Source organism: Plasmopara halstedii (genome assembly GCF_900000015.1).
Source record: "Plasmopara halstedii genome assembly, contig: Scaffold_658, whole genome shotgun sequence".
Classification (NCBI taxonomy): domain Eukaryota; phylum Oomycota; class Peronosporomycetes; order Peronosporales; family Peronosporaceae; genus Plasmopara; species Plasmopara halstedii.
Genome location: NW_020187575.1, coordinates 1,234,021 through 1,257,389, shown reverse-complemented (window position 1 = coordinate 1,257,389; position 23,369 = coordinate 1,234,021). Strand labels below are relative to the sequence as shown.

The 23,369-nt window shown below is 45.9% G+C and overlaps 4 protein-coding genes across 4 annotated transcripts; 3 read left to right on the top strand and 1 right to left on the bottom strand.

Moving 5' to 3' along the window:
- Positions 1 to 1,585: 1,585 nt before the first annotated feature.
- On the top strand, positions 1,586 to 2,584 carry PHALS_13418 (-dienoyl-reductase; the record flags this gene model as incomplete). The annotated part of the gene is made up of 4 exons (XM_024729171.1): positions 1,586 to 1,684; positions 1,723 to 1,969; positions 1,999 to 2,055; positions 2,367 to 2,584. 4 exons carry the CDS (start codon positions 1,586 to 1,588, stop codon positions 2,582 to 2,584), a joined length of 621 nt encoding a protein of 206 aa, XP_024579574.1.
- A 12,762-nt stretch (positions 2,585 to 15,346) lies between these two features.
- PHALS_13417 (uncharacterized protein) lies at positions 15,347 to 15,635 on the top strand (the record flags this gene model as incomplete). The annotated part of the gene is made up of 2 exons (XM_024729169.1): positions 15,347 to 15,356; positions 15,409 to 15,635. The coding sequence occupies 2 exons, from the start codon at positions 15,347 to 15,349 to the stop codon at positions 15,633 to 15,635; spliced, it is 237 nt and encodes a 78-aa protein (XP_024579573.1).
- A 4,527-nt stretch (positions 15,636 to 20,162) lies between these two features.
- PHALS_13416 (uncharacterized protein) lies at positions 20,163 to 20,915 on the top strand (the record flags this gene model as incomplete). The annotated part of the gene is made up of 3 exons (XM_024729168.1): positions 20,163 to 20,686; positions 20,752 to 20,834; positions 20,908 to 20,915. 3 exons carry the CDS (start codon positions 20,163 to 20,165, stop codon positions 20,913 to 20,915), a joined length of 615 nt encoding a protein of 204 aa, XP_024579572.1.
- A 48-nt stretch (positions 20,916 to 20,963) lies between these two features.
- On the bottom strand, positions 20,964 to 23,163 carry PHALS_13415 (Ubiquitin-associated/translation elongation factor EF1B, N-terminal, eukaryote; the record flags this gene model as incomplete). The annotated part of the gene is made up of 5 exons (XM_024729167.1): positions 20,964 to 21,071; positions 21,137 to 21,924; positions 21,988 to 22,020; positions 22,707 to 23,081; positions 23,151 to 23,163. 5 exons carry the CDS (start codon positions 23,161 to 23,163, stop codon positions 20,964 to 20,966), a joined length of 1,317 nt encoding a protein of 438 aa, XP_024579571.1.
- Positions 23,164 to 23,369: the final 206 nt, after the last annotated feature.

Genomic DNA, 23,369 nt, shown 5'->3' with positions numbered 1-23,369 from the left:
CGGTCTGGAGCATGGCGGATGCGATGGCCATCTCGACCTCTCTCACCCAGAGTAGGAGTTTCTCTCCATCCCTCCAAAGACCTTAACGTTTACCATGAGCGGCTTAGGTCGGGGGAATCTATCCGTCACCGACGGTGGCGTCATAGACGCAAACAATGCAGACATCTTCTGCTACAAGTACTCTAGCAGCGCGTTTTCGTAACTCGAAAACGCCTCTAGACGCGCACCGATTGCCTCGGGGCCTTGTGCAACAAGGTGTTGCACGCCCTCAGGGCCAAGCAAGGACATCAGCTGATTAAGCCTATCCCGCATGCCCTGGGGCAAAGAGGAAAATTGTTTCATTCTCAAAGAGGATCAGTCGAAACGACGCAGGTGTAGATTGACTATAAGTGCTACCAAGTGCAGCAGGGCTGTCGTAGCTTTGCGCTTCAGGAAGCGTCTTTAGGTCACCGACCTTTCTTTTTATACAAGAACCAAGTACTAGTGCAGCGGATCGCAATCCGCTGCCTCTCAAAGTACTTGATAGTCTTACCAAGGCAAACGAACACTCTTGTTGAAAATCGAAACTGATTTTTATTTATATTCTTATCCTAATGTTAAAAGTTTAGATTATCCTAAATATACCAAATATTTATAGTAAAATCAAAATACATCCATAAGTACTGGCTACCTAGCCTCGTCCCGTATTCTTGTTGGGGGTGTGGTCACATTATGCCCATCTCGTGTGACACGCACACACCCGTGTTCGTGTAACCCCGTTACAGGAACCCTGTTGTACGTTTAACAGCTGAATGTTACATGGACGAGCTATGTGTATCTTATCAACCGGAACTATGGCGTAAAATTTGCGACTGTTTTGCGTGCTGAAATTTGTCCGCATCCGTAATCAAGATATTGGCTTTGTTTGCACGTCAGACGAGCCACTTCGATGTTTGGGGCGTTTCAAGCTCATGATTTGCGTTATGTTAGTAAGCATAAGGGAAGTATTCGATCGTCGACATTATACAACTGGTTAGCTAATCGCAACGCTCGACCTGTGCTTATCACAGCGACTCATGATTACGGCATGCTCTCACCAAAAGCTCGCACAGTATATTTCAATACGATTCCATGCCGACCTGCCTTGTTTGAGCCAGACCTTTGCGAAGAAATTTACTCCAAGTTGATTGATAAGCCATACTTCGTTCAGCAACACTTCTGCAAGCGCAACCGCTTACGCCCGCCGTCGCTTCGTCCACCTGCACGCATGGTATCCGATGTCTAAAACGAAAGAATGCTTGGCAAAAATTAGCCCCCGCGCCTGATGCTGTCTCTGCGCATGTGGATCCTTTGTGGGTAATTGAGTTGGTGTCGATGGCACGACTATTCTTAGCAGATCCAGACTTTTTACAAAAGACAGAAGAAGGCCGAGTAGACGAGCTCAATATGTGCATCGAATGCAATCAAGCGTGTCTAGATCACAAATTTAAGGGAATTACAGCGAGTTGTACAGTAAATCCGCGGTCGGGCTACGAAACTTCTCTGAGCTGATTTCCAACTACTGGTAAATTAAAGCGATTGAAGCAGATATTCTTGACTAATTCTCATGCGTTTTGCTTTTAAAGATGTTCAGCGTGTAGCGGTTGTTGGTGATGGACCTTCTGGGTTGTCATTTTTAGCGATCGCGGCTTTGCGTGGTCATAAAGTGACGTTTTTTAGGAGGCTGATTACATTGGCGGGCAGTCTAACATGGCTAAGATCATCCCAAGAGAGGGAGAACTTCATGAGACGCGTTGGTACTCTCAAAAGCAATTGAAGTCCAATGGTGTCAATGTCAAAATTGGACGTCGTGTTGAAGCTGCAGATCTGACTACGGGAGGCTCTTACAAGGTGGTTATGGATTCTGGTGTACTGCCTCGGCCCCTTAAAATCCCAGGTGGAGATCATCCTATACATCCACGATTTGAAAAAAATCAGAATTGGGCAAAAGGTGGCAATTATTGGTGCTGATGGCATCAGATTCGACGTCGCCGAATTTCTCACGTCGCTTGCGAGTCGACAAGCTCGAGCGTCGAAGTAAGTGTTTGCTCGTGAGTGGGGGATTGATACGATCAACATTGTACGTGGTGATGTGGCTAGTTTCAAGTCCAGTGTGCCACCACCAGCGCGCGAGATCTACTTGATGCAGCGGAAGAGCATGAAACACGGAAATGATCTTGGAAAGGCAACGAGCTAGATCCATTGACTTTCACTTAAACACCGCAACGTTGAATTGTTAAGTGGCGTATCGTACGACAACGCAGATGACGCAGGGCTCCACTACACGGACAAGAGTGGCAAGAAATAAATACTGGATGTGGACAATGTAATCGTTTGTGCTGGCCAAGTTCCACTTCGAGAATTGGAGAAGCCACTACAAGAGAAGTATGTCACTGTATATCGAATCGGTAGTGCCGATGAGGCTGAAGAGGTGGATGCAAAGCGTGCTGTCGAACAAGGTGCACGTTTGGCTGCCAGGATGGAGGCGGCTAAGCCTGGTGATGCGCTCGAGGTGCAACCGCCTCTGTCTGCCAAAATCTTTGAGTTTGTGAGCAAGTTGTTATAAAACGAAGCAAAGGTAAAAAATAAAAAATGATTGATGTTCTTCAATTTCCTTATAAGTTTACTCAGTCTTCTGATTCAGCTTTTCAAAAAAAATCTGGATATCTTCTTTTTGAACCATCTTGCCTGTAGTTGCAAAGCCGGCTAGATATTGCTGCAGATTGTTTTTCACGACATTGTATCTTATGGTCGCCTCCAGTTGTTGTTCATGCGCCAGCTTGCTCTAAAAAAGTTGCGTTAGCAACTTCTTCATCTAATTCTTGATTCTTGGCTCTCGCACTGGCTTCACATACATGCAACGAATCGACGGGATTAAAGAGAAGCGCATATGCTTCTCAGACAGAGCAACACACGACGAACAGTTGCACAGCTTACTGGGCCGCTCGCTGGACCAAAAACGTCAGTTGAAATGTACATTTTTACTGTTTTCAAACTTTGACAAACCGTTTTTTGCTATTCGGAACAATGAAGTAGTGGCAGTACGGGAGTGACGTTTGAGATTGTTTTGGTGTTTTAATGACCAAAACAAATTTTATGACAGACAAGATTGATAGCTTAGCTTGTGTGTTCTGTTCCAATTCGCTTCGTGAAAAGCATCCGATTGTGTACGGGGTAAATGATGAAGTTACGACTTGTACAACCCGAATCACAAGTATTGCGTCGCTGCAATAGGATGCTAAGGACATTGCGACATTAGATTGTATTACACGCGCCAAGAAGCACGTACTGGTGATTTCACATAATCATATTTCTTACGTTAGCGAACTCACGCCGGCGCATTGCGAACTTTGTATGTAGTATGCATAGCAGCAACTTCATTATGAAATGCTCTGACCTGCTGCTATTACTTACAGTGAAGCACATGATGGAGACAGGAAAGAGAATAATAGAGAGTGATGCGTTCGTGGACAAAGAAATCTACCGGTACAAGGCTGAAACTTACACTGTACTGCTAATTGAAGAGATACTCATTATTGTTAGCGTTGTGCAGATTCGGCTTTCATCTCCCACCATTCGCTTCTATACCGCAACTGCACATGCACTGCCTTGGTCTACCGTTCCTTCCATCATTGAATCTCTTTCGATGAATGAAATCGATCTTGCCGACGCATATCCTCTGCGACACTGAAGCATTCGTCTGTCACTGTTACACCAGAGATGGGTTCAGGATTCAGAGGTTCCTTTGCCGTCTGACAAGCCACGCACTTACACCAGTTGATGGTGTAATTACACCAGCTCACTGCGGTCGTCGTCCAGATCACGGACTCATACACAAATTTCTGGTACGATGGCTGTTGGTTGATGCACCTGAATGAAAGGTGGTACAGCACTCACAATATGGCATACGAAACCACACTGGGACAAAATTTATATTGCCAGGGACACCTGTTCTATCTGACCTAGCTATTGACAGCCAAGACCCATCTACTTTGAGCTTCTCATCACCGGTATGCCACAGCTACTATTAAGGTTTAGTTGCGGACGGTCATGATACCTCATTTCCACCGAATGATGATATGTGTATGGGCGAACCATAAGAATGTAAAAAACTGTTTTATAGCGGCAAGACTCCGGTTTCCGGGTGTTTAATTCGCGCACTCAATTAAGCATGCAGGATGCCGCTCAAAGTGGAGCAAGTTACCACAACGGAATTCGACAGCATTATTTCATAGCGACGGATGTACTTGTCTTCACGTCGCGATAAATGTGGCGACTATCTAAGTCCGACGTCAGCTGTTTAGGATTTAACCCCGACGGCAGCAACAGATCATGCTATCTGTCGCACTATTTGTGTAATACCGGTTTCGACATGACAACTGATAGGTTTCTTGTCCCGCTTATGCTCTAGTTCTGGAAACAAATTGCCTAGTATCAATGGGAGCGTATCAAAGATGTTAGCGCGGTTCAACCATTGTAGATTACTCCAGATTGATAAATTCCTTAAGCGCCGTCGTGAATACACGTGGAGACGTATATGTTCGGCAACATCTGTACGTGCAATTCACAGCGAAATAAGATTGCTCCAGAACAGAAATTGAGCACGTCGAATCCTATTTGGAGCTAGTTGTTGTGGAAGCTGCGGTGGAATGATCATCAATAATAAATCACTTAATGCGCTGAAAAAGCTGAATATCGTACCTCTTCGTCCGTAAAAAATGCCTTTAATATCGCCAGTTAAAAAGAGGCTCCAGCCTTACAAATAATTCCGCTCAACATGAATGGGATGAACATATCTTCACTCGCTATGTATGAGCAACTTCTTTCAATGTACTATTTGGTTGCGTTTCGAGAGACAAAATTCACTAAAGAAGATTTCATGCAAACTACGAGTGCTTCATTTACGAAGCGGACTTTGGAGCTCGATACATTTGGTCTGAATTCACGTCACAAACATTCAACGGACGCCATTGTGTGGGGCTTGTGTTTCTTCTCCATCAGTAGATGAGGTTGTTGTTCGCACGGTTAGCGTCTACGTGAACTGCGCATATCTTACTTACTACTTCAGACAGCTCGCGGATGTTAACTTGCGCGCTTTCACGTATCGTATGCACCTGATTAATCCATGTTTTGTGAAGATTTCTATCGAGCTCTTTCTTCTCTTCGTGGCAATGGGCCGTGAAGTGGAAACAGTTAACAATATCAGAAACATTTTAATAGGCGACTTCAGCATTTTTTTTGGATAGTTACCCGGATCGATCAGCGATGGATCGGCATCATTTGAGATAAGATCGAGGCGAACTACAAGATAGGCTTGGTGTGCTGGGTTCAATTGACACCTGGCGCTTCATGGACCCAAGCATACGGACTGTACCAGTCCTCATCGTTAAAATCGATTAAAGTATTGTTTTGTTACGATCTGGTGTCTGAAGCACATGTTCGTGATTGCAAGTGGCATATTGAAAGATGGGATGCCAGTTGAAGTATCAAAGCTTGTCTAACGGAGGGACGTCAATTCTGGAGATGCCCAACTTGACTTTTGAGGAAGAAAAGTGCAACGGTATTGAACAACCTCAACTTATAACCGCATCAAGGTTAGCCCAAGTGCAAAATTCGGATGCTTATTGATGAGCATAACCGGGCAGACTGCATATTTATGTCGACATTCTAAGGAACGTCGACAAGCAGACGAACGGACGATGGCAGCAAATATATACGCAGTCAACACAGCTGCAGACTTCATCAATGTCGTTCGTACATAAATGGACAAAAATGCGTCAAAACAAGTCAAGGTGGATTCCAAGTCCCATCCAGTTAATTTAAAATAGCGCAGAACGAGAACAAAAAGTCTGCTGCAGACCCACTTTCAATTGAGCGAAGCGCCATAGTCAGATTGCCTTCGACCGCCAATCACGGAGCTAACGAACGGAGATGGCTTATTCACAGATGATCATCCGGCAATTGCTGCTGACACCGGGAATAGAGGGGCAGGGTCTTTCAATCCACGTCTTAAACGGTGTCCAACTTTTCAGCCACTTCGATAGCTACATTGCTACAAGATACAAAGTTCTGGTTGTTAGTGGAGCAACAAGCTATGCTAGACGTCCTATACTGGGCAATTGTGGCATCAAAAATCTGTAAACTCTCAGGACCAGATGAGTTAATGTTTCGTATTACATGATTAGCACGAATATGTAGACACGCATTTATGAAGTATTAGTTGGATAACGGGAAAATGAACAAGTTCCGCGGAAGGATCACCTGTCTCTACAATGCAAATCTAGTGACCGCACTATACTCGACACTTATAGACAGCCTATCCTTCTCAATTACGACGCGAAACAAATACCAAGGGTATTACAGTGGCGCTTGGGTCAACTTCTCCAGTCTCTTACCCACGAATACCAAAGTGGCTCCGCTTTATCCGTCACTCATTTTTTCTCTTTGAGATTTGGAAGAATTTTGCGAAAAATTATATACAAATGTGTGTGGTACTCTTTGATTCCACTACAGCATTTGATAGTGTCCATTGGCCTGCTTCAACAATTTAAATTTCGTGCGACGTTTTGTGCATGGGTGAAGTCTTTCTAAAATAATCATTTGGAAGTCTTTTGGTGGGTGGATGCTGTGGTGACCCCTTTTACTGAGCGCAAGTGTAAGACAAGGAGATGTGGTCTCTTTGTTGTTTTCATAGAGCCAATTATGAGCTTTTCTCGCGCAAAGTTATCTTCAATACGCGTTCCTGTCGGCGACGCAGACACACTCCATATTCCTTAGCAGCGTTTGCTGACGACTGCACCGGCATGTTATTCAATATCGATGACGCAGATGAGTTCTCGGCTTGTTCAAAACTATGTGTACACTGCTGCCTAACGGCTAAGTGTTATAAAGACAAACATCATATCGTTTCCGCACCATGCATTCAGTCATTTTCTCGCAAAATTACGATAACAACCAGAACTTATAGTGTTGACACCGTAGAGAACAATACGGTCTCTTGGTGTAATACATGGAGCCATTGTTATATCGAACAGCGAGACAACGTGGTGATAAAGAAAAACAAGCTTGGTGTGCTCCTTTTTGGAAATACCGTGCAACAAGGTTGTCATACCGCAAAGTATCATTATTCCAATACTATAGTATGACACCTTTGCCTATTCTGAAGCAAATTGACATTATAACACGCGATTTGTCAACATATGGTTAGGTCTAGCTGCTAATACTGCTTTTACGATACCATGGCTGCGCATAATCTGTTTCCTGAGCCGAGTCAATTTCATGCTGCACTCTCAATTCGGTTGCAGTCCGCTTGGGTAGTTTTTTGTTGCCACAATCAGAGTATTCCGTCTACAAAGAATATAAAAAATGCGAGAAGAGATAAGAAGACATTAACAAAAGTGCATCATCACCTTGCCCCGGCAAACATGATATAGAGTGGATATGAAAATGCAAGAGTGCGCGGTCTTGGACTTACTTCACAAAAATTACCTTCATTGACGCCATGCAGTTAAAGCGTCTATGGGCAATATTGCAGCCCCCCGCTGTGACACATCACTGAGGAGGTTCGTGGAAACGCTAATCTGGTTACGGGAGAAGTACTGTAAAGCTTTAAACTGCATATCATAGTTCAAGCGGCACAACCAACTAAGCGTTGTTCACACAAACAATGGCTCCCCCGAGGCGGTCTCAGTGACCATCTTTATGGAGAGCCTCCGCACTGGCGTGGCCAAAATGGAAGTCTCCCGTTTGCATCAGTCTTTATTGGAGAAAAAATGAATGTGGCATTGAATGCCGAAATCAACTTAAAGTTGGCACGACCTGGTTGGAATGCATACCCTCAGGTTTCATCGAGCGGGCTTGAGTCAATGGATCTGAGATATGCTGAGAAGGAGGAGGGAGGGCTCCGAGAGGGCTCCGAGCTGTTGAGCAGCGTGTATACACCCGAAGAAGTTTTGTTTATGGAGAAACTTGTCATCACTGGACCTATTGTCCCTTGTGCAAGGCGCGTAAAGGTTCGTCGAACCGACGTCTTGCTTCAAACCAGTCTGGTGGTGATGCGGGAAAATGAGACCGCCTAGTAGGCGCGGGTGCCCTACTGGGGGAGAACTGAGTTTTGTTGAGCCTCAAAGAGGTAAAGGGCAGCAGGGCCCAACCCCGAAGAGCTCCTTAGCTCTTGCAGAGAATGTCCAGGTGGCTCTCATTCTTTGCGGAATATAACTTCGAGGTGAAGTATAAGCCAGGAAAGCAGAAGGATCTGGTTGATGCATTGTCACGCAGACCGAACTATGAGCTTGCTCGTGTCAATACGGTGTCGTTGTCGCGTGCTCTGGTGCGTCGGGCAATTATGTACGACGCTCCACGAACGAAGAAAGTCAGCTGTATGATGAGGCGCTGGAAGCGCGGCTGAGTGACATCATCACTGTCCTCTAAGCGACGGGAATTTGTGTCACTATACCAAAGGTCCCTGTAGGCCTCGGTGTCAAGATCCTTGACTTTGATAGCGCGGAACGCTGCTTAGTCTTAGACTTGGTTCAAGGTATGACCGTATCCTTGGTATAACATGGCTGGAACACCATAAGCCATTAATCAATTGGAGGTCAAAGACCTCGGGCGCTACGCGCAATTCTCCTGGCAAAGCTTTGATGAGTCATGAACCTACCTCTGCAAGAAAGCAGAAGCGCTATCGGCGCGGGCAATAGACTGGGACGGTCAATGTGCTGGATATCGGAATATCCGAGTTGTCGAACACCGAAGGTGTATCGGACAAGAGTCCCAAATATGAAACGCGGGCTGAACGTGGAGTGGCACGTAACCCATTGAACACTGCTAAGTATCAAAGCAGTTGCTGCATGCCAAGAGTGGCATGGTCGGCCATGGGCTGACGCATCGAGAGCGAGGCCCCAGTGATGCGTGGAGCGATACAAAATCCACTTAGCACTGCTCACGTTTCGAAGCAGTTGCTTCATGCCAAGTGTGGCATGGTCGGATGACGTCCGAGGCATCCTGGGCAAGACCGTACTGGTGCGCGTGGAGTGGCACGTTATCCACTCGACGAAGACTGCAAAAATAGTAGCTCTTCGTCGGATATTGTTAATAACATCAAATCTCCGATATAGCAGGAAGTGGAGACACTGGACGACGCTGTGTGCGTGCTATCTCAGGTCTCGAAGCGACCTAAAACCTCTATAGAAAAGAGACGGCGATGCCGTATGTTATCTGCAAGACCAAAGGGGTCGACCCTGACCCAGGCTGTGTCTATCGTAGCCGATAGCGCACAGCTGTACACCCTTGTCAACGGTGTGACGGAAGAGGAAAATGGCGACGTCACTCTCGAGGCTGATGCTCGTCTTGAGCTTGACGAGTTGTCCTTCGAAGGGTTTGGTGATGCCTTGAAGACAGGCGATTTAAAAAGACGTGGTATTATACGACCGAATGAGGAGATCAACTCGTCGTCGCTTCTGGTCAAAGCTGTCCCGGAGGACACCAAGAGGTGCTGAAAGCACGAAGTAGAACGCCGATCCTGAAGGATCATTTGGATCCGTGCTATCCTTTGGTAAAGGAATTTTAAGACGTTGTATCTAAAGACCCGCCGTCGGACCTACCCCCGGACCGAGCTGTGCGTAATGAGATCGACCTGGTTCTGGGAACCAAAATGCTGCGAAACACGCCGATGGCCCCTGCCTATGGAGCAGTGTGACGTCGTTAGCGCCTTTTTCGTGCGAAGCACGGAGCAGGAAATTGCTCTTTTCGACACCCACATTTTGGGTCCGGAAGCCGAACGCCAAGTGGCGTATCGTTCACGCGTACAATAAGCTAAACGCTGCCACCATTCCGGCGCAGACGCCGATTCCTAGATGGATGCCCTCCAAACCAATATGAATGACTGTACAAAGCACAGTGCACTCGACTTAGTCGATTAGAATTACCAATTGTTCTGAGAGCGAGTGATATTCCGCTGACAGCAAAGAGTACTCCGAGTAGCATGCTATGTGAGCGGTTGGTAGTGCCCTCAGGGCTGTTAAATGAACGAACAACATTTAATCGTCTTGTGACACAATTGTTCCGGCGTATGCACAAACATACTTCACCGTCATCTTCGTGCACAGTCGTGCGCGACACAGAAGGATAGATAAAGTAAACCACATTGCCTATTTGTGAGCGGTGCTCGAGTGCATGCGCACGAATATACTGTATGCTAATGCAGATAAGCGCATCTTCGGTGCCGAAAAAATCCCATTTCCAGGGTGTTTCACTGGAAAGCTTGGCCTGTGAGCGGATCCCGCCAAGGTTAAGGCCATTGTGGACTGGTCGGTTCCAAGAACCAAAAGGACTTGCGCAACTAGCTTGTCCCTGCCAACTACTTGCACAAGTATAGCGCGAATTATGTGGATGTGACACGCCATTATCGAATCTCCTGAAGAAGGGTGAAAAATGGTGTTGAAACACCGAGCACCGTAAGCCTTATGACAAAGTCAAAGACAGCCTCCTTCCTGCGCCAATGCTGGCGTTGCCAGACCCGATTGTCCTTTCAGTGCTGTCTGTGACGCTTCGGACTTTGCCACTAGCTGTGCACTGCTGCAAGCAGACGCCGAGGGGCGAGATCTGGTGACCGCGTTAAATCTCGCCAGCTCAAGGCAGTGGAGAGGAACTACCCAAATCACCACAACAAGTTACTTGCGATGAAGTAAGCACTTGTCAAGTTCAAGGTGTACCTGCTTAGCTCTAAGTCATTTGTGATCTACACAGATCATGCGTCATTACGCAATGCGACTCAGTCGCCTCACCTATCGGAGAGGATGGTCAGGTGGCTCTCCTTCTTTGCAGAATATAACTTTAAGGTGATGTATAAGCCAGGAAAGCAGAATGCTTTGGCTGATGCACTGTCATGCAGACCGGTTTATGAGCTTGCTCATGTCACGACGTTGACGGCGTCAGTGACGGATTCGATCCTCGCCGCACACGCGGGTGACAATATGTGTGTAGCACTGCTACAGGCTTCTGGGAGCAAGGAGTTTGGAAACTCGGACAAGAAGTTGTCGTCGCGATTGCGCCGATCTCCATTGAATAACGGGTTGCTGTATGATGGCACCCATTTGACGGATACGTCACAATTTGTTGTTCTTCACGATCACGATTTGTTGTTCTGCACGATCACGATTTGAAGTATCGTATCCTCTATGAGGCCCATGATACCCCCACTCAGTGGTCATCTCGGCCGTAAGAAGACGTGCAACTTAGTGAGTTGCCACTTCTTGTGGCCCATGCTGTACAAATGGACGAGCACATATGTGCGCACATGTGAGACGTGTCAGAGGCTAAATCCCTTTTCAAATGCGTCGGCGCCGCTAGCTAGTTTACCGGTACCCTCCGGATGTAGGCAGTCCAGGAGTACGGACTTTTTGTTTTTTGGCCTGCCGGAGAACTCGGCGAGCATCACGGGGGTTGTGGTCTTTTTCGACCGTTTGAGCAAGATGGCTCATCTTGCGGCGGTGCCGGACACTGTCGATGGTGTCGATACAGTGACGCTGTTTGTCAATCGTGTCTTTCGACAAAATGGACCTCCGATTTTAGTTATCTCTAAAAGAGACCTAAATTCACTGGTCAAACTGAGTGCGTGAACCGCGTTGTCAAAGATATTTTTCGTAGCGACTGCGCTGGGAAGACGAAGCGTTGGAGCGCGGTGCTGCCACTCATGGAGTTTGCTCTGAACAATGCAGTGCATGCGTCTGCCGGCTACAAGCCGTTCTACGAGAATGAGCTTTTTAATCGTCGCGCCATTTGGCTCGGTGGGGTAGGAATAGCCGGACGGCTAGCTGATGTCAGCGCATCTCACTGTCCGTAAGGAAGCCGATGACTCCCTGTCTACCAGACTGGGTGTCCTACGACACATTCACGATGCGATGGCTTAAAGCCAAGACATGCCGATGGAATATAAAGCGAAGAAATGTTGAAAATATTCGTTTTATTAGATGCAAAACCTTCCTACACATGCAGTCTCCGCTGTCTTCAAAACGGAACTCCGTCCTTGGTTTATTGGAAATTTTTAGGGCGAAATCTTGCGTATACGCTGAACCTTCCGAGAAGTATGCGCACGCACCCGGTTTTTATGTGGGCTTGCTTTAGCCGTTCCGGGATCAGGCGCAAGTGAACGCGGAAGGGTTGGCGCTAGGGCGGCGCCTAAAGGCATTCGGCCAACAAGAAGCTGAACCAGTAGCTGGTTTTGAGCACGGAGTGCAACGATTTCCATTACCAACTGTGCCATCCGCTCCACTGTCACACGAAGTGACGTATTCGCTTGCTCGACGGCTACGAGCCGCTGCGACAGAGCGCGATAGTCCTCAACGTGATGCAGTCGGTGCACAAAGTGCTCCAAGCTCTCGTGGTCTTCCGTACGGCGGTATGCGACCTTGGCGAGATGCTCGGCGGAGTGCCGATGACGACGAACCCCGTCCTGAAGGACTCGTAGAGTATCGCGAGCTACTGGACGGCGATCGACCGAGTTGTCATCGTTCCCCGCCGACTCTTCTCGATTAAAACGGCGACGTCCACTTTCACGTGGAACGCCTTGTGTGTCGACGTCGTCGACAGGGTCAAACCCAATATCTTGTGAGGTGGCAGGGATACACAAAGCCCGAGGGTTCGTGGGAGTTTGATATGCCACTTCGACAAGACTGCTCAGATGTCATGGACGCTTATGAAAAGAAGTATCATGACGCTTCGCGTCGTCATACGCTCCGCGCTTCTCGGAAGCAGACCGGTAAGCCGAAAGGTCATGAGCTGAGCTAAAGCTATGGCCCTGAACTGCTGTGGTCGTCGACTTACTCGTGTGAGAAACCACAGAGCTCGCGGGAGCGTGATGAATTATTTTATATGTCGCAGGGCGGCAATACAAAAGTTTTCGGCCTTGCCCCTTAAGTTTTGCAGACTCAAAATCAAAGGTGGCGTTCTACCCGCACGTACATTTTCTTGTGGCTCCGCTGTACGGACAGCGGTGAATGTTCCGGTGCCGCTGCACCCATCGCTCAACGAGCTCTTCATCGCCTGCAGCGGTTTCGCCAGGGACGAGCACCACAGGAATAGTCCGCATCGCGGGTACAGGAGCGTCTCCACTTTGAGCGCAAAGTCGAGCGCGGTAGCTATCCATTAAAATATCTTGCGGTACCAAAAAGTGAGCTCGGAGAGATTTTCGCTGAACAAGCTCAGCTTGTATAGTGGCCGGGGGCCCGACTTCGTAGACGCCTAACGATCGAGTGATCGCGTCATTCATTTAGGAGCGGGATCCGCCGAGCGGAAGTCGTATTTCACACGAGTGTCAAGGACCAGACGTGGATACTAGCGCATGAGAGCCGCCTTGTGGGCAGCCTCCAACTGCTGCTTCTGTGTCTCGTCGAGGCAATTCGTAATAATAACACTTCTCACCGAAGTCGGGATTTCGGGAAACGGACACGGTGTCCGCAAGGTTCAAACAGGGCTATTGTCGCGCCATTGACGCATCTTACCCGCCTCTTCTCTCATCCTGATAAAGAAGTATCCGACTCGTAGTCGCTTCCTCCGAATCGTCGCCGAAAATTCTGTCGCCCGTGGCAGGCGGGGTGTCTGGCGCTCGGTCGCCGAGGGCTTGGGATGTGTTTCCCGTGGAGCTGTCTGGGGATGCACCAAGTGCAGAAGGCGAAGAAGGGCTCTGCCCGCGGGCGCCCTCGAGGCCAGCTAGGCTGAGTGTTTTCGTGTCATATACACATGGCGCATTAAGCAGACCAAGTGTAACGATGGTTCTAGGGACGTAATGGTGTTTCAGACACGCTAGCCTCGTACGAGGCAACAGTTTAGTGTGATTTGCGGGTATTCAATAGTTTGATGGTGGAGACTGTAAAGGGGGTTACACGCACCCTTGTATGAAAGGGTGGGTCACACAAGATGGTGTGACCGTACAAAGGTGCGGCTTACAAAAAAAAAATTAATGACTTATATAACGTTGAGTGCACATTTCTGTGCGCTGACAATTTGATCGAATGTCTCACACTATAAATTGGATGCTGTGTTAGTGCTATATCAAACAAATTTGTCCAGAACTTCGTGTATTTTGGCACGATGGAACTAGTTTATCGTAGTGAAGGCTTTCGTGTTAATTCAAATGCATATTTCATTAATTTTTAAATGTTTTTTAATTTTACGATTGAACCGTTTTTTATACACTTGGGATGTGGAGATAATTAGTGCCATATATCTGTGTCTTTAAGATATTAGATTGTATGATCGAAGTATCAGTTTTCTTGAAAACGAGACTGTTGAATTCTTTTGTGTGTGTTTATTAGCAGGGTGATTCATTTGGACATCAACTAAACATTAAACTGTTTTGTGATTGTATTGGATGATTCATTTGACCTAGCAATATCATTTATATCGTGCTAACCATCATTGTATATACTAAGCTAAATAACAATGACGAGTGTCGACGCCATCAAACTGCTATATCGGAAAGGCTGACACAATGCAACATAATAGAACCTAGTAGTTTGACATAAATCTCTTATCATAACCCTAGGTTTCAGAGGTGCGGTATGTCAATAATATTCAATTTGGGGCAGCATGGGAACAGGCCGACTCGATGACTTTGTAAGGAATGATTCTTGTCTTAAACCCCCTCTAGCTTAGAGGAGATAAACTTTGATGCGAAATCCTATACGACGATTTCGCCATCTGATAATCAAATCAAATTTTTAACATAGCTGATTGTCAAAGTTCATTATAATGCGGAGAACTGCTGACGCGCAATTAAGTTTTATCAAGTGTATGCTCAAGTGCTTAGAAAGGGGCGAGCGCAATATAATTTGAAGTGTGAAAACATGCACATTAGTCGACAACATCACATCAATATTGAAGGCATACCGAAGTTGCCGTGCATTTTGCATAGAAAGGGTTTTGGACGCACAGGGGTTGCAGTCGTACGTTTCTACCGGGAGCAGAACATTTGAGGTCAATAACACTGTTAGTTAGATTTGCCATTTCAAGCGTGTACATATTAAGAATATATGCTACGTAAACAAATGCTTAGTATATATTTAATTCTGTCATTATAGATATGGCTTAAATTTTTGACGTGCAGCCTGAAGCCAACGCAAACCTTGGACCCCTTCTCTTCGGGGTTCCGTCATCTACATATTCCCGTATCATATTACCCATGCATATACACAATCAGACAATAGTTGTACCATATTGTTACGTTGCTACTGTAACCAATGATTCAGCGGTAAGTACACATGGGTTACTATCCTCGCCCCGACACACCCTCCAGACTTATAAGTCTACACTTAGTTTGTCGTCTATGACTATGCTCAAATGTGCCTGCTCCCTGAGCAACCATAAGCCTTGCACCAACTCTACCCTCCGTAGTTCCCCAATTTAGCCTCTCAAAGCAAATTCCATTGGTATTAGCCTCCAGTGCACCAAGCCAAATAACTGAACAAGCCCTCAAAAACCAAAATATTCACATTGACGTGCCGGGAAAGTCTCCAAGAGAATGCCGTTGTGCTCTTGAAGAGAGAGCTCCTAGTGACTCACCAATTTCTGACCCAACAACTTTGCTCGTACCCGGCGAAATCGATCTTGCTGTTCCCTAAGGAGAAAACACACATGACAAACGGCCGAGCGGTTTCCCAAGAAGAGGGAACCCACTGCACTGAGACTTCTCGTTGCTCAAGTCTCGACCTCCGTTTCCAGGGTGGGGATTGTTTAGGCACTTCGCCGTGAGGTTCAAGAAGATGTCTATGTTGTAACCAACAACTTACACTTGGCTCAATTACCGAATTTTCTCTACTGCGAGCGGAAGGTGCCAAGCATTATGCCAGTCCGTAGAAACCATTCGCTCACACAGAGCATAAAAAGCACGAAAGAGTCATTGGCGAGCGCTCCTGCTGCTTAAAATTACTGTTTGAAAGGTGTACCAACCGTATTAAGAGCAGTCATTAAAGTAAAAAATCTCCTTTTTGTATCATTAAAAAGGAAAAAAGGAGTCAGGGCCAATTAGAAACAAAATGAGCTCGCGCATTGGGTGGGAAAACAATTCTACCATGATACGAATTACAAGTTATCTTGAGCAAAGCAGATAGCCGACAAGATCGTCATTTGATGTCTGACATTGCAAGTTACAAAGGGAAAACCGGGTGTCGATGTGACAAGCTATCACCTAAAACTGATGACGTCTACAATCTGGATAGTCTACATGAGACAACTGTAGCGGCTGCCGACCAAGGGTCTTTTCACCGCAAGCTCAATCGACTCCCACTGGGAAATATTATTTTAGGAGGGGCGACTCTTCCTTTTCTCGAGGCCGAGCTGCAATAGATTGGTAAAAGCCACGTCTTCAGATCAACATGTCGAAGTGGAACATCCACGACTTTTCAGACTGACCAATAAATTTCCACTTCACCAGGTACAAGTAACATCCTGGTGTATCCGCTGGATTGCCAAACGGTCGACGTGAAAATGACTCGCCCCATGCTCCTTAAGCAATGCCGACAGAGGTCAACGATTCTTCGATGACTTTCATTGGATTCGTTGGTTGTGGTCGCACGTCGAATCTATATGACAGACAAATAGCGTTCATGGCAGAGATAAGCCAGAATGGGGTATGCACTCTAGAGTGTTCCATCGCACTGCCTGGTTTAGGGCCTCTCCAGCGGTCCTGAGCTACATCGTTGCTATGAATCATAGGATTGCTCAGCTTTAAAGAATTTCGTAAACGTTGGACCATCTTCAAGAGAGTTCTTCATGCCCGACTGGCTCGTAATATCGGGGTCCGTGGTATGTCTTTAAAGGCCTAACCAAGAACACGGGATGTGCTTGCATGCTCTTTAATATATGAAGAGCATGATTTAATCAAAATGGATCGTAGATGCTGCATGTATAGATAGGTCAACCACATTCAATGCTATGTATTGCTCCATTGCATACTCATGTATGACCCGTCCTCCTCTGCTGCTTTTGAACACCTTGACCCTCAGCAGTAAAGTTGCACTCCCGGTGCATAATGCTGATTCTCATCAAAATGAGATTGCTGATTTGGTTCGAAGTGTAGTCAAGCTGATACCAGCAATTTCTTTTTATTTTTTCACCAGGGCCAGAGCGACGTCACGTAGGTGACAGGAGCACATAGGTTAATCAACCGTTAAAACACTAATTGTGAAATTGTGCACTGCGTTACTGATCTAAAACTAATGAGTTGAGAAAACAAATCTAATATTGCGAACTCGTTACAAAGGAGGTTCGATGGATATCCTCCACAAAGTGATTCACGCGTTTGTCTGGACAACGGATAATCATCGGGTGATGTGTCCAATAAGTGTCAAACATCTTGAACAATGTTACCAAAAAATTGTTGATATGTGCGGATTAATTCAGCGCTATGGCTTCCAGTGAAAAGCCATGATAGCATTAAACATTGTCGAGAAACAACTTGACCGTATTCTCACTGTTCACATTGTCGCTGACTTAGCTGGGTGAGCCACGATTGCTTGGACGGTCTACAAGCCCATAGTACCGATACTACCGGTCGTGACTTTCTTTCCAAAATTAAAATTTTACTGATGGACCATCAGCACTATAAAAGCTGCTGGCTGGTAAACGGATATCGCGATGCTCTAACCCTTGACACGTTTCATGCATACACTCATGTGTGCGTACGCGCTTATACTTAAAAACTCATTAATTTATAGTGCTCGCCAAGCAATATGCTTTTGAGTTTTGACGTAGCCACTCAATGGAAAGTTAATGCCTTGCATAGAAGTGTGTTCCAGAGGTGCTCGTCGTTAAAACACCAATCCCTTAGTGTAATATGTAATTCAACGAGCCTCGGGATGATACAAGGGTGTAACCGCGGCTGAATAAAGCGATATCGGTGTTGCTACTCGAAGCTTTAGGTAGTGTAACACATATTGTGCCTAGGGAAGTCATCATTGTGTCATGCGACAATACAAAGTAGGGGTGATGCTATCGCATCCACCGCCACATTAAACCAATCCGGCTTACACCTCACCACGAATGAATACTCGACAATGCAGTACAACCAACTCTTCATTTGCTTTGAAAGCTGTGGTGACAATAACACTGAGCGTGTCGACGCATGATACTGATAGATCACAAACGACTTTGAGCCAAGCCGGTGCATCCTGAAGTTGACGATGGCGCAAAAGAATCGAAAGTAATTATTCAACATATAGGACAGTTCATTTCAGCATCTGTAAGCTGGCAAAATGCAACCGCGGTCACGTATTAATGTCTTTGGAGTCTGCTGGGAGAAAAACACAGCCTATTGCAGAGCCTGAAGTGTCACAGACGACGCGGAATGGCCGATTTGGATTTAGAATCGAGGCACGTATGAGACGTTCTGTCATATTCTTCGGGGCATCTTCTAGCGTCATTTGACGTTCTCTGATTCCGAATTAGTTGGTGGTTGATCGTGCCGATCGCATAAGATATCCAGTAGTTGTGCAAGTCGTAGGTCATGCTCCTCAAGTTCTGTGGTAACTGATAAAGTGACGATTTCACTACGACATACATCTTTGTGGGATTTGCCTGTTTCCTTGGTAAGATGCATCGCTGTGTGACGCGACAGTGCGACAAGGATTCTCAATAACCAAGGGGTTCTTTGTGTTCTTTATTGTGGTTATTAGATAACTAACACACGTGTTTACCTTGGGATAATCTTAATTGAAATCAATTGTGATTGGGGCATCATCTGCGTCACGAAAACAAGATTTAAAAGTTTACTTGACTTGGTTTCCACGACCAAATTTCTCTTCGGTACCAGCTGTATTGTTTACTGATATCTCAATGCTTCGCAATTCCTTGAAAATAATTTCATGGATTAATTTTTGTAATACTATAAAAGTTTTTGCTTGAGGTAGTGCGGGAATTCTTGCTATCAACTTCACCCGTCGCTTCTCTCACAAACAATACTATCCCTCGTCTCTTCCCTCTCTGTACATTCACACGTTATCGCTGACTCAGCACATCCGTCACGCTGTGTTAATCTTCTTACGTTGAGCCCAATATATTTACTTGTGACTTACAGTCGCTCTTCAGCTCCATTGGCTGTGACATGGAAGATTGCGACATTGGTTGCTTCCACTCTCCACCGGGTAGGGACTAACTCGCTGCCGTATTACTTCACCCCAGCAGAAGTAACTCACCGGATAGACGTCTTGGCATAAATACACTCTATAGATCGCGATACGCGATAGATTCTACCGTTCAATGTTTGTGATTGCGGCTCACTCCCGCTTCCGCCTTTTGATCTCAAGTAAAGCACCTTGCATACAAATGCACTCAATGTAGGACAATTCATGCTCTGCACAGAAGCTATTGCCGCTTCGTACTTGCACCAAATGTGCTTCTGTTTCCTGGTAGAGGTGAGTCCAGGACTTGCCAATGCTTTACTTATTTTGCGGCTGGAATGTTATATCTATAGGTCGACTGAAAGCTGAAAAAAAGAGAAGCTAGAAACATTGGACAACATCCCACGTTATAAAGTCCTCAGCCTCCGCCTCATATTTTTGAACCAGTGACCTCGTCGCAAGATGCACAAATATCGCATCCATATTTGGCTCCCCGAGACCTGTCTCCTGTATTGTACAAGTCTCGCGTCTTGCGAATTTTCTAAATCTATTAAGGCTTCCCACAGCCTCACAATGCCGGGCACTTTGATATCAATAACGAACTACGTATGCAATGAGCTCACCCCTAAAAATAAGCCCTTCCTTTGAGGGCTGAGTCCCATAGACCACGATGTACAATCGAGTCAAGTTTTATGTCAATAGGCTACCTTGCGCTATTGTAATTCGACAACTCTTCTCCGAGAGAGTTGCTGTCCGCCCTTGTGTGTATACCCGAACCGTTTGACCTCTTTACGGCGAGCAAAGGGGCGACGAGGTTTGTATCGTACTTCCAATGACTACTTTAAGCAGTGGTGGGTGTGACATATGTGGACTGCATTTGAATACTTCGTTTATTCGGAAGTAGTTGTAAACTCAAAAGTATATGTTTTGTTGCTATAGCGCCTGTCGTTAATGGTTATCGCGCACTTTCTAAGAATCTACATTAAATTCAAAGAGTTAATGCGAGCGAATGTTTGCTCTCGCTCGGCTTCCATGGCTCGTCAGGTGGTTTCGGTTGTACGCTGCTTTGCAAAAAGAAAGCATAACCAACGTGATGAGCTCAAGACCAGCACAGGATCAAGATTAGCTCGAGCCAGTGCCGCAAGTTTTCGCATGTCGATGGACGATGCCAATGTTGGCGATGATGAGCCTGAAAGTGGTGACGAAGACATTCTTATTTCTCTTCCAACATCGTGTAGAGCGTGGCGAGTGTATCATCGAGAGAAACGTGCGCATGACTACACCAAGAGGAGATTGGTGGCAACCTTTCAACGCGAGACTAAGCTTTTGAAGCTTGTTGCGAGTATTGACGGACGGGTTGAAGTTGTAGAACGCACGGCAATGGAAATGGCGGATCTGGAGGCTGCAATGATGAGATTTGAGATGAAGCTAGATACTCAGGTACAAGAACTAGTGATGCAAAACGACCTTATACTCAAACTGGAAGCTTCGAAAGCTCAGTGTCAGTTTTACAAAGAGCGTCTGTATGAAACAAATGCTACTCTGTTAAAGTACAGGTCCAAAACTCATGAAGCACACTTAAAGTTGCTATCAAGCGAGCTGGAAAAGGAGCGAATTACAGAGGAGCTGAAGTTAGTGACGAAGGCAGCAGTGCTGGCAATAAATCGTCAGTTTGTCCATGTCGACGCACGAAACCACGCAAACGTAAGCAAAAAAAAAGTTTCTGATTTCTTTTCTTTCCTTTGATCCCTCACGTTATTTCGACTGTACACTACAGCAGCGTAAAAATCTAAGTGATAGTTTCTTACACATTCAATCTGATAGTAATATAATTTAAGATTCTAACGTTTGCAGCAACGCGTTTGCCGTTAGCATTTCATCGCTGTTGCAATTTTCATACATGACCTCGACCAAATCTCGAGCAAACCCCATCGCAACAAGCTAACAGCAGACATTAATTAAGTTAGCAACAAGCTATATACACAATAATCAACAGTATACCGCACTCGATCAATGGCGTTGGTTGTGGGATTGCTTGTTGAATCCGATGCCTTTAAAACATCGACATTACTGGCATCATCACTTGACGTATGTATTGCACGTAAAGATGGTGCCGGGACAGGCAGCAAAAGTAGCTGCAGTGTCGCCATCGAATTCTCATTAAGTTGATCTAAAGCCTCTGATGAGAATGTTTCTTTCAGAAAAAGTAATGCGCGAAACGAATCAACTGCTGCCAACTTTCGTAACTTCATCAAATCTCCATCATGCACCAAACTTCGGAGCGAAAAGGGATACTGTGAACCTAAGTTGGTCGTCACCTGGGAATTCATGTCTTTGGTTCCCTTGCACAAATTTCCTTCTGCCAGCAAAGCAGCAGCATCCGAGAGATTACAACCGCATTCATGCAATGCCTGAGCTGCTAAATCCGCTGAGAATCCCATTTCCACAAGTTGAGCTCGCTGCAATTCAAATATCGCGGGATCTGCTTGATTCTTGTGCATTTCACAGCGAGAAATCGACTGATTGCCAGTCTGCACGTTATCGGCTACAAACACGAAGAAGTCCGTCGGGAGTAAAGCGTTGAGGTCAACGATATCTGGATCAGCCAAAATATGGCCTCGAAGCAGCACAAAACTGTTTTCGAGATCCGCAAGCTGCAAACGGAATGACGTGGCAGCAATTTCGCTGGAAGAAAGTTGATGTCGATGCTGAAGGATCAACTCCTTAAGATCTGCCACTCGTATACTGTGCTCGTTAGCGCCATGACGCTCCAACAGCAGCTCGCGCCCGTCATCTACACAACGCACACGAAGAAGTAGCATCAAGTCACTATTTCGTAGTATTTAGACGCACATACCGGTAATGTTTAAAAGTGTTGGAGTCTTTTTACCTGCACTGACCACACAGGCAATGATGGACGTACGGAGGTTTTGTGATTCGCCCAACAGCAACGATACAGAAAATTAGCACACAACATGAAAGATGCAGTGGCAAACAGATTTTAAAGTTAAGACTATGCTGGTGATGAAGTGCAAAATGATATTTGCACTATCCATCTGTGTGAGGAATGTTGAATAGCATTATTTGAGATAGGACAAAGAGCACTAAAGTACTGGTTCTTTGGTCTTTCAAGTCACGTTTGACAATAACGGAGAAGGTCTAAGCCGTGTCCCCTGAGCAAGCAGCAAAAACTTGATTATATTTTTCGTTCTGTCTGCTTTTTGTGCGATTGACGTGGATGTGTTTTTGCAATGAAAACTTGTGCAGGAAGAGCACAAACTCATAGTTTTGAAGGCTCAGTGTTTGTTAAAGTGTCAATTATTGATACTCATTAGTGGGATACTTTATCAGAGCTGGCAAAATTAGGCACGCAGCACAAGAAGTTAATATTGATGTGTACTTCTTCAAAGCAAAAATGCTGATCACAAACCAAAAAATAAGACAAAATTCTATTTAACAGGTCTTTAAATTACTCAAAGATTTGTCGGGCCGGAGGAGGCGGCGGTAGGCATTGAGTTGGTACAGCACACATTATGGACGGCATTTTCAGCGCAAAGGTGCGTGCAAGTGTTTTACCTGGGGCCACATTGACCATACACTTCTGCATAAAGTCATCGTATTGCATATACTGTAGCCGCTCTTGCAAGTGTCCGTACTGAATAAGGGAATTGGGTGCGAGTAGGACGTGGTCGCATCGTCCACCGCTTAATTGTGCTAAGTAGCAGATGACATCATTCATGACAGTCATGGGCGTCACACTTCCACGGGTTTGTGAAAACCATTGCGGATGTTCAATAGTCTGTGCATTGGCTGCATTCGCAAATTCTTCCAGCGCTTCGTGATCCCAGCAAAATAGAATTGCCGGGTTGTGGTCAGTCACGGAGATGCCAGATAGGTACGTATTAATCTTGGACACCAATTCTGCATCAAGGTTTTCAATGTAGTGATTCCCTATCGACAACGCGATGCGCAAAGCAATTAGCATAGCCTAGTGATTAATCACGCAAACAAAGCATGTACCATTTAGCTGCATTCTTGCTTTGTCAATTGGTCAGCGGTAGTAGTAGTGAGCCGTTTGGGAAATGATAATGAGCTGCCTTGCGCGTTTGGAGAAGATGGTCTCGAATGAGAGTCTGGTGCAGATAGCTGCACTTGGAGGAGTGACGTTTCGGACAGTTGTAGCCACCACAAGAAAAATTAGAGTACAATCAACAGTCCAGTCTTCCAGTCTTCATTCAT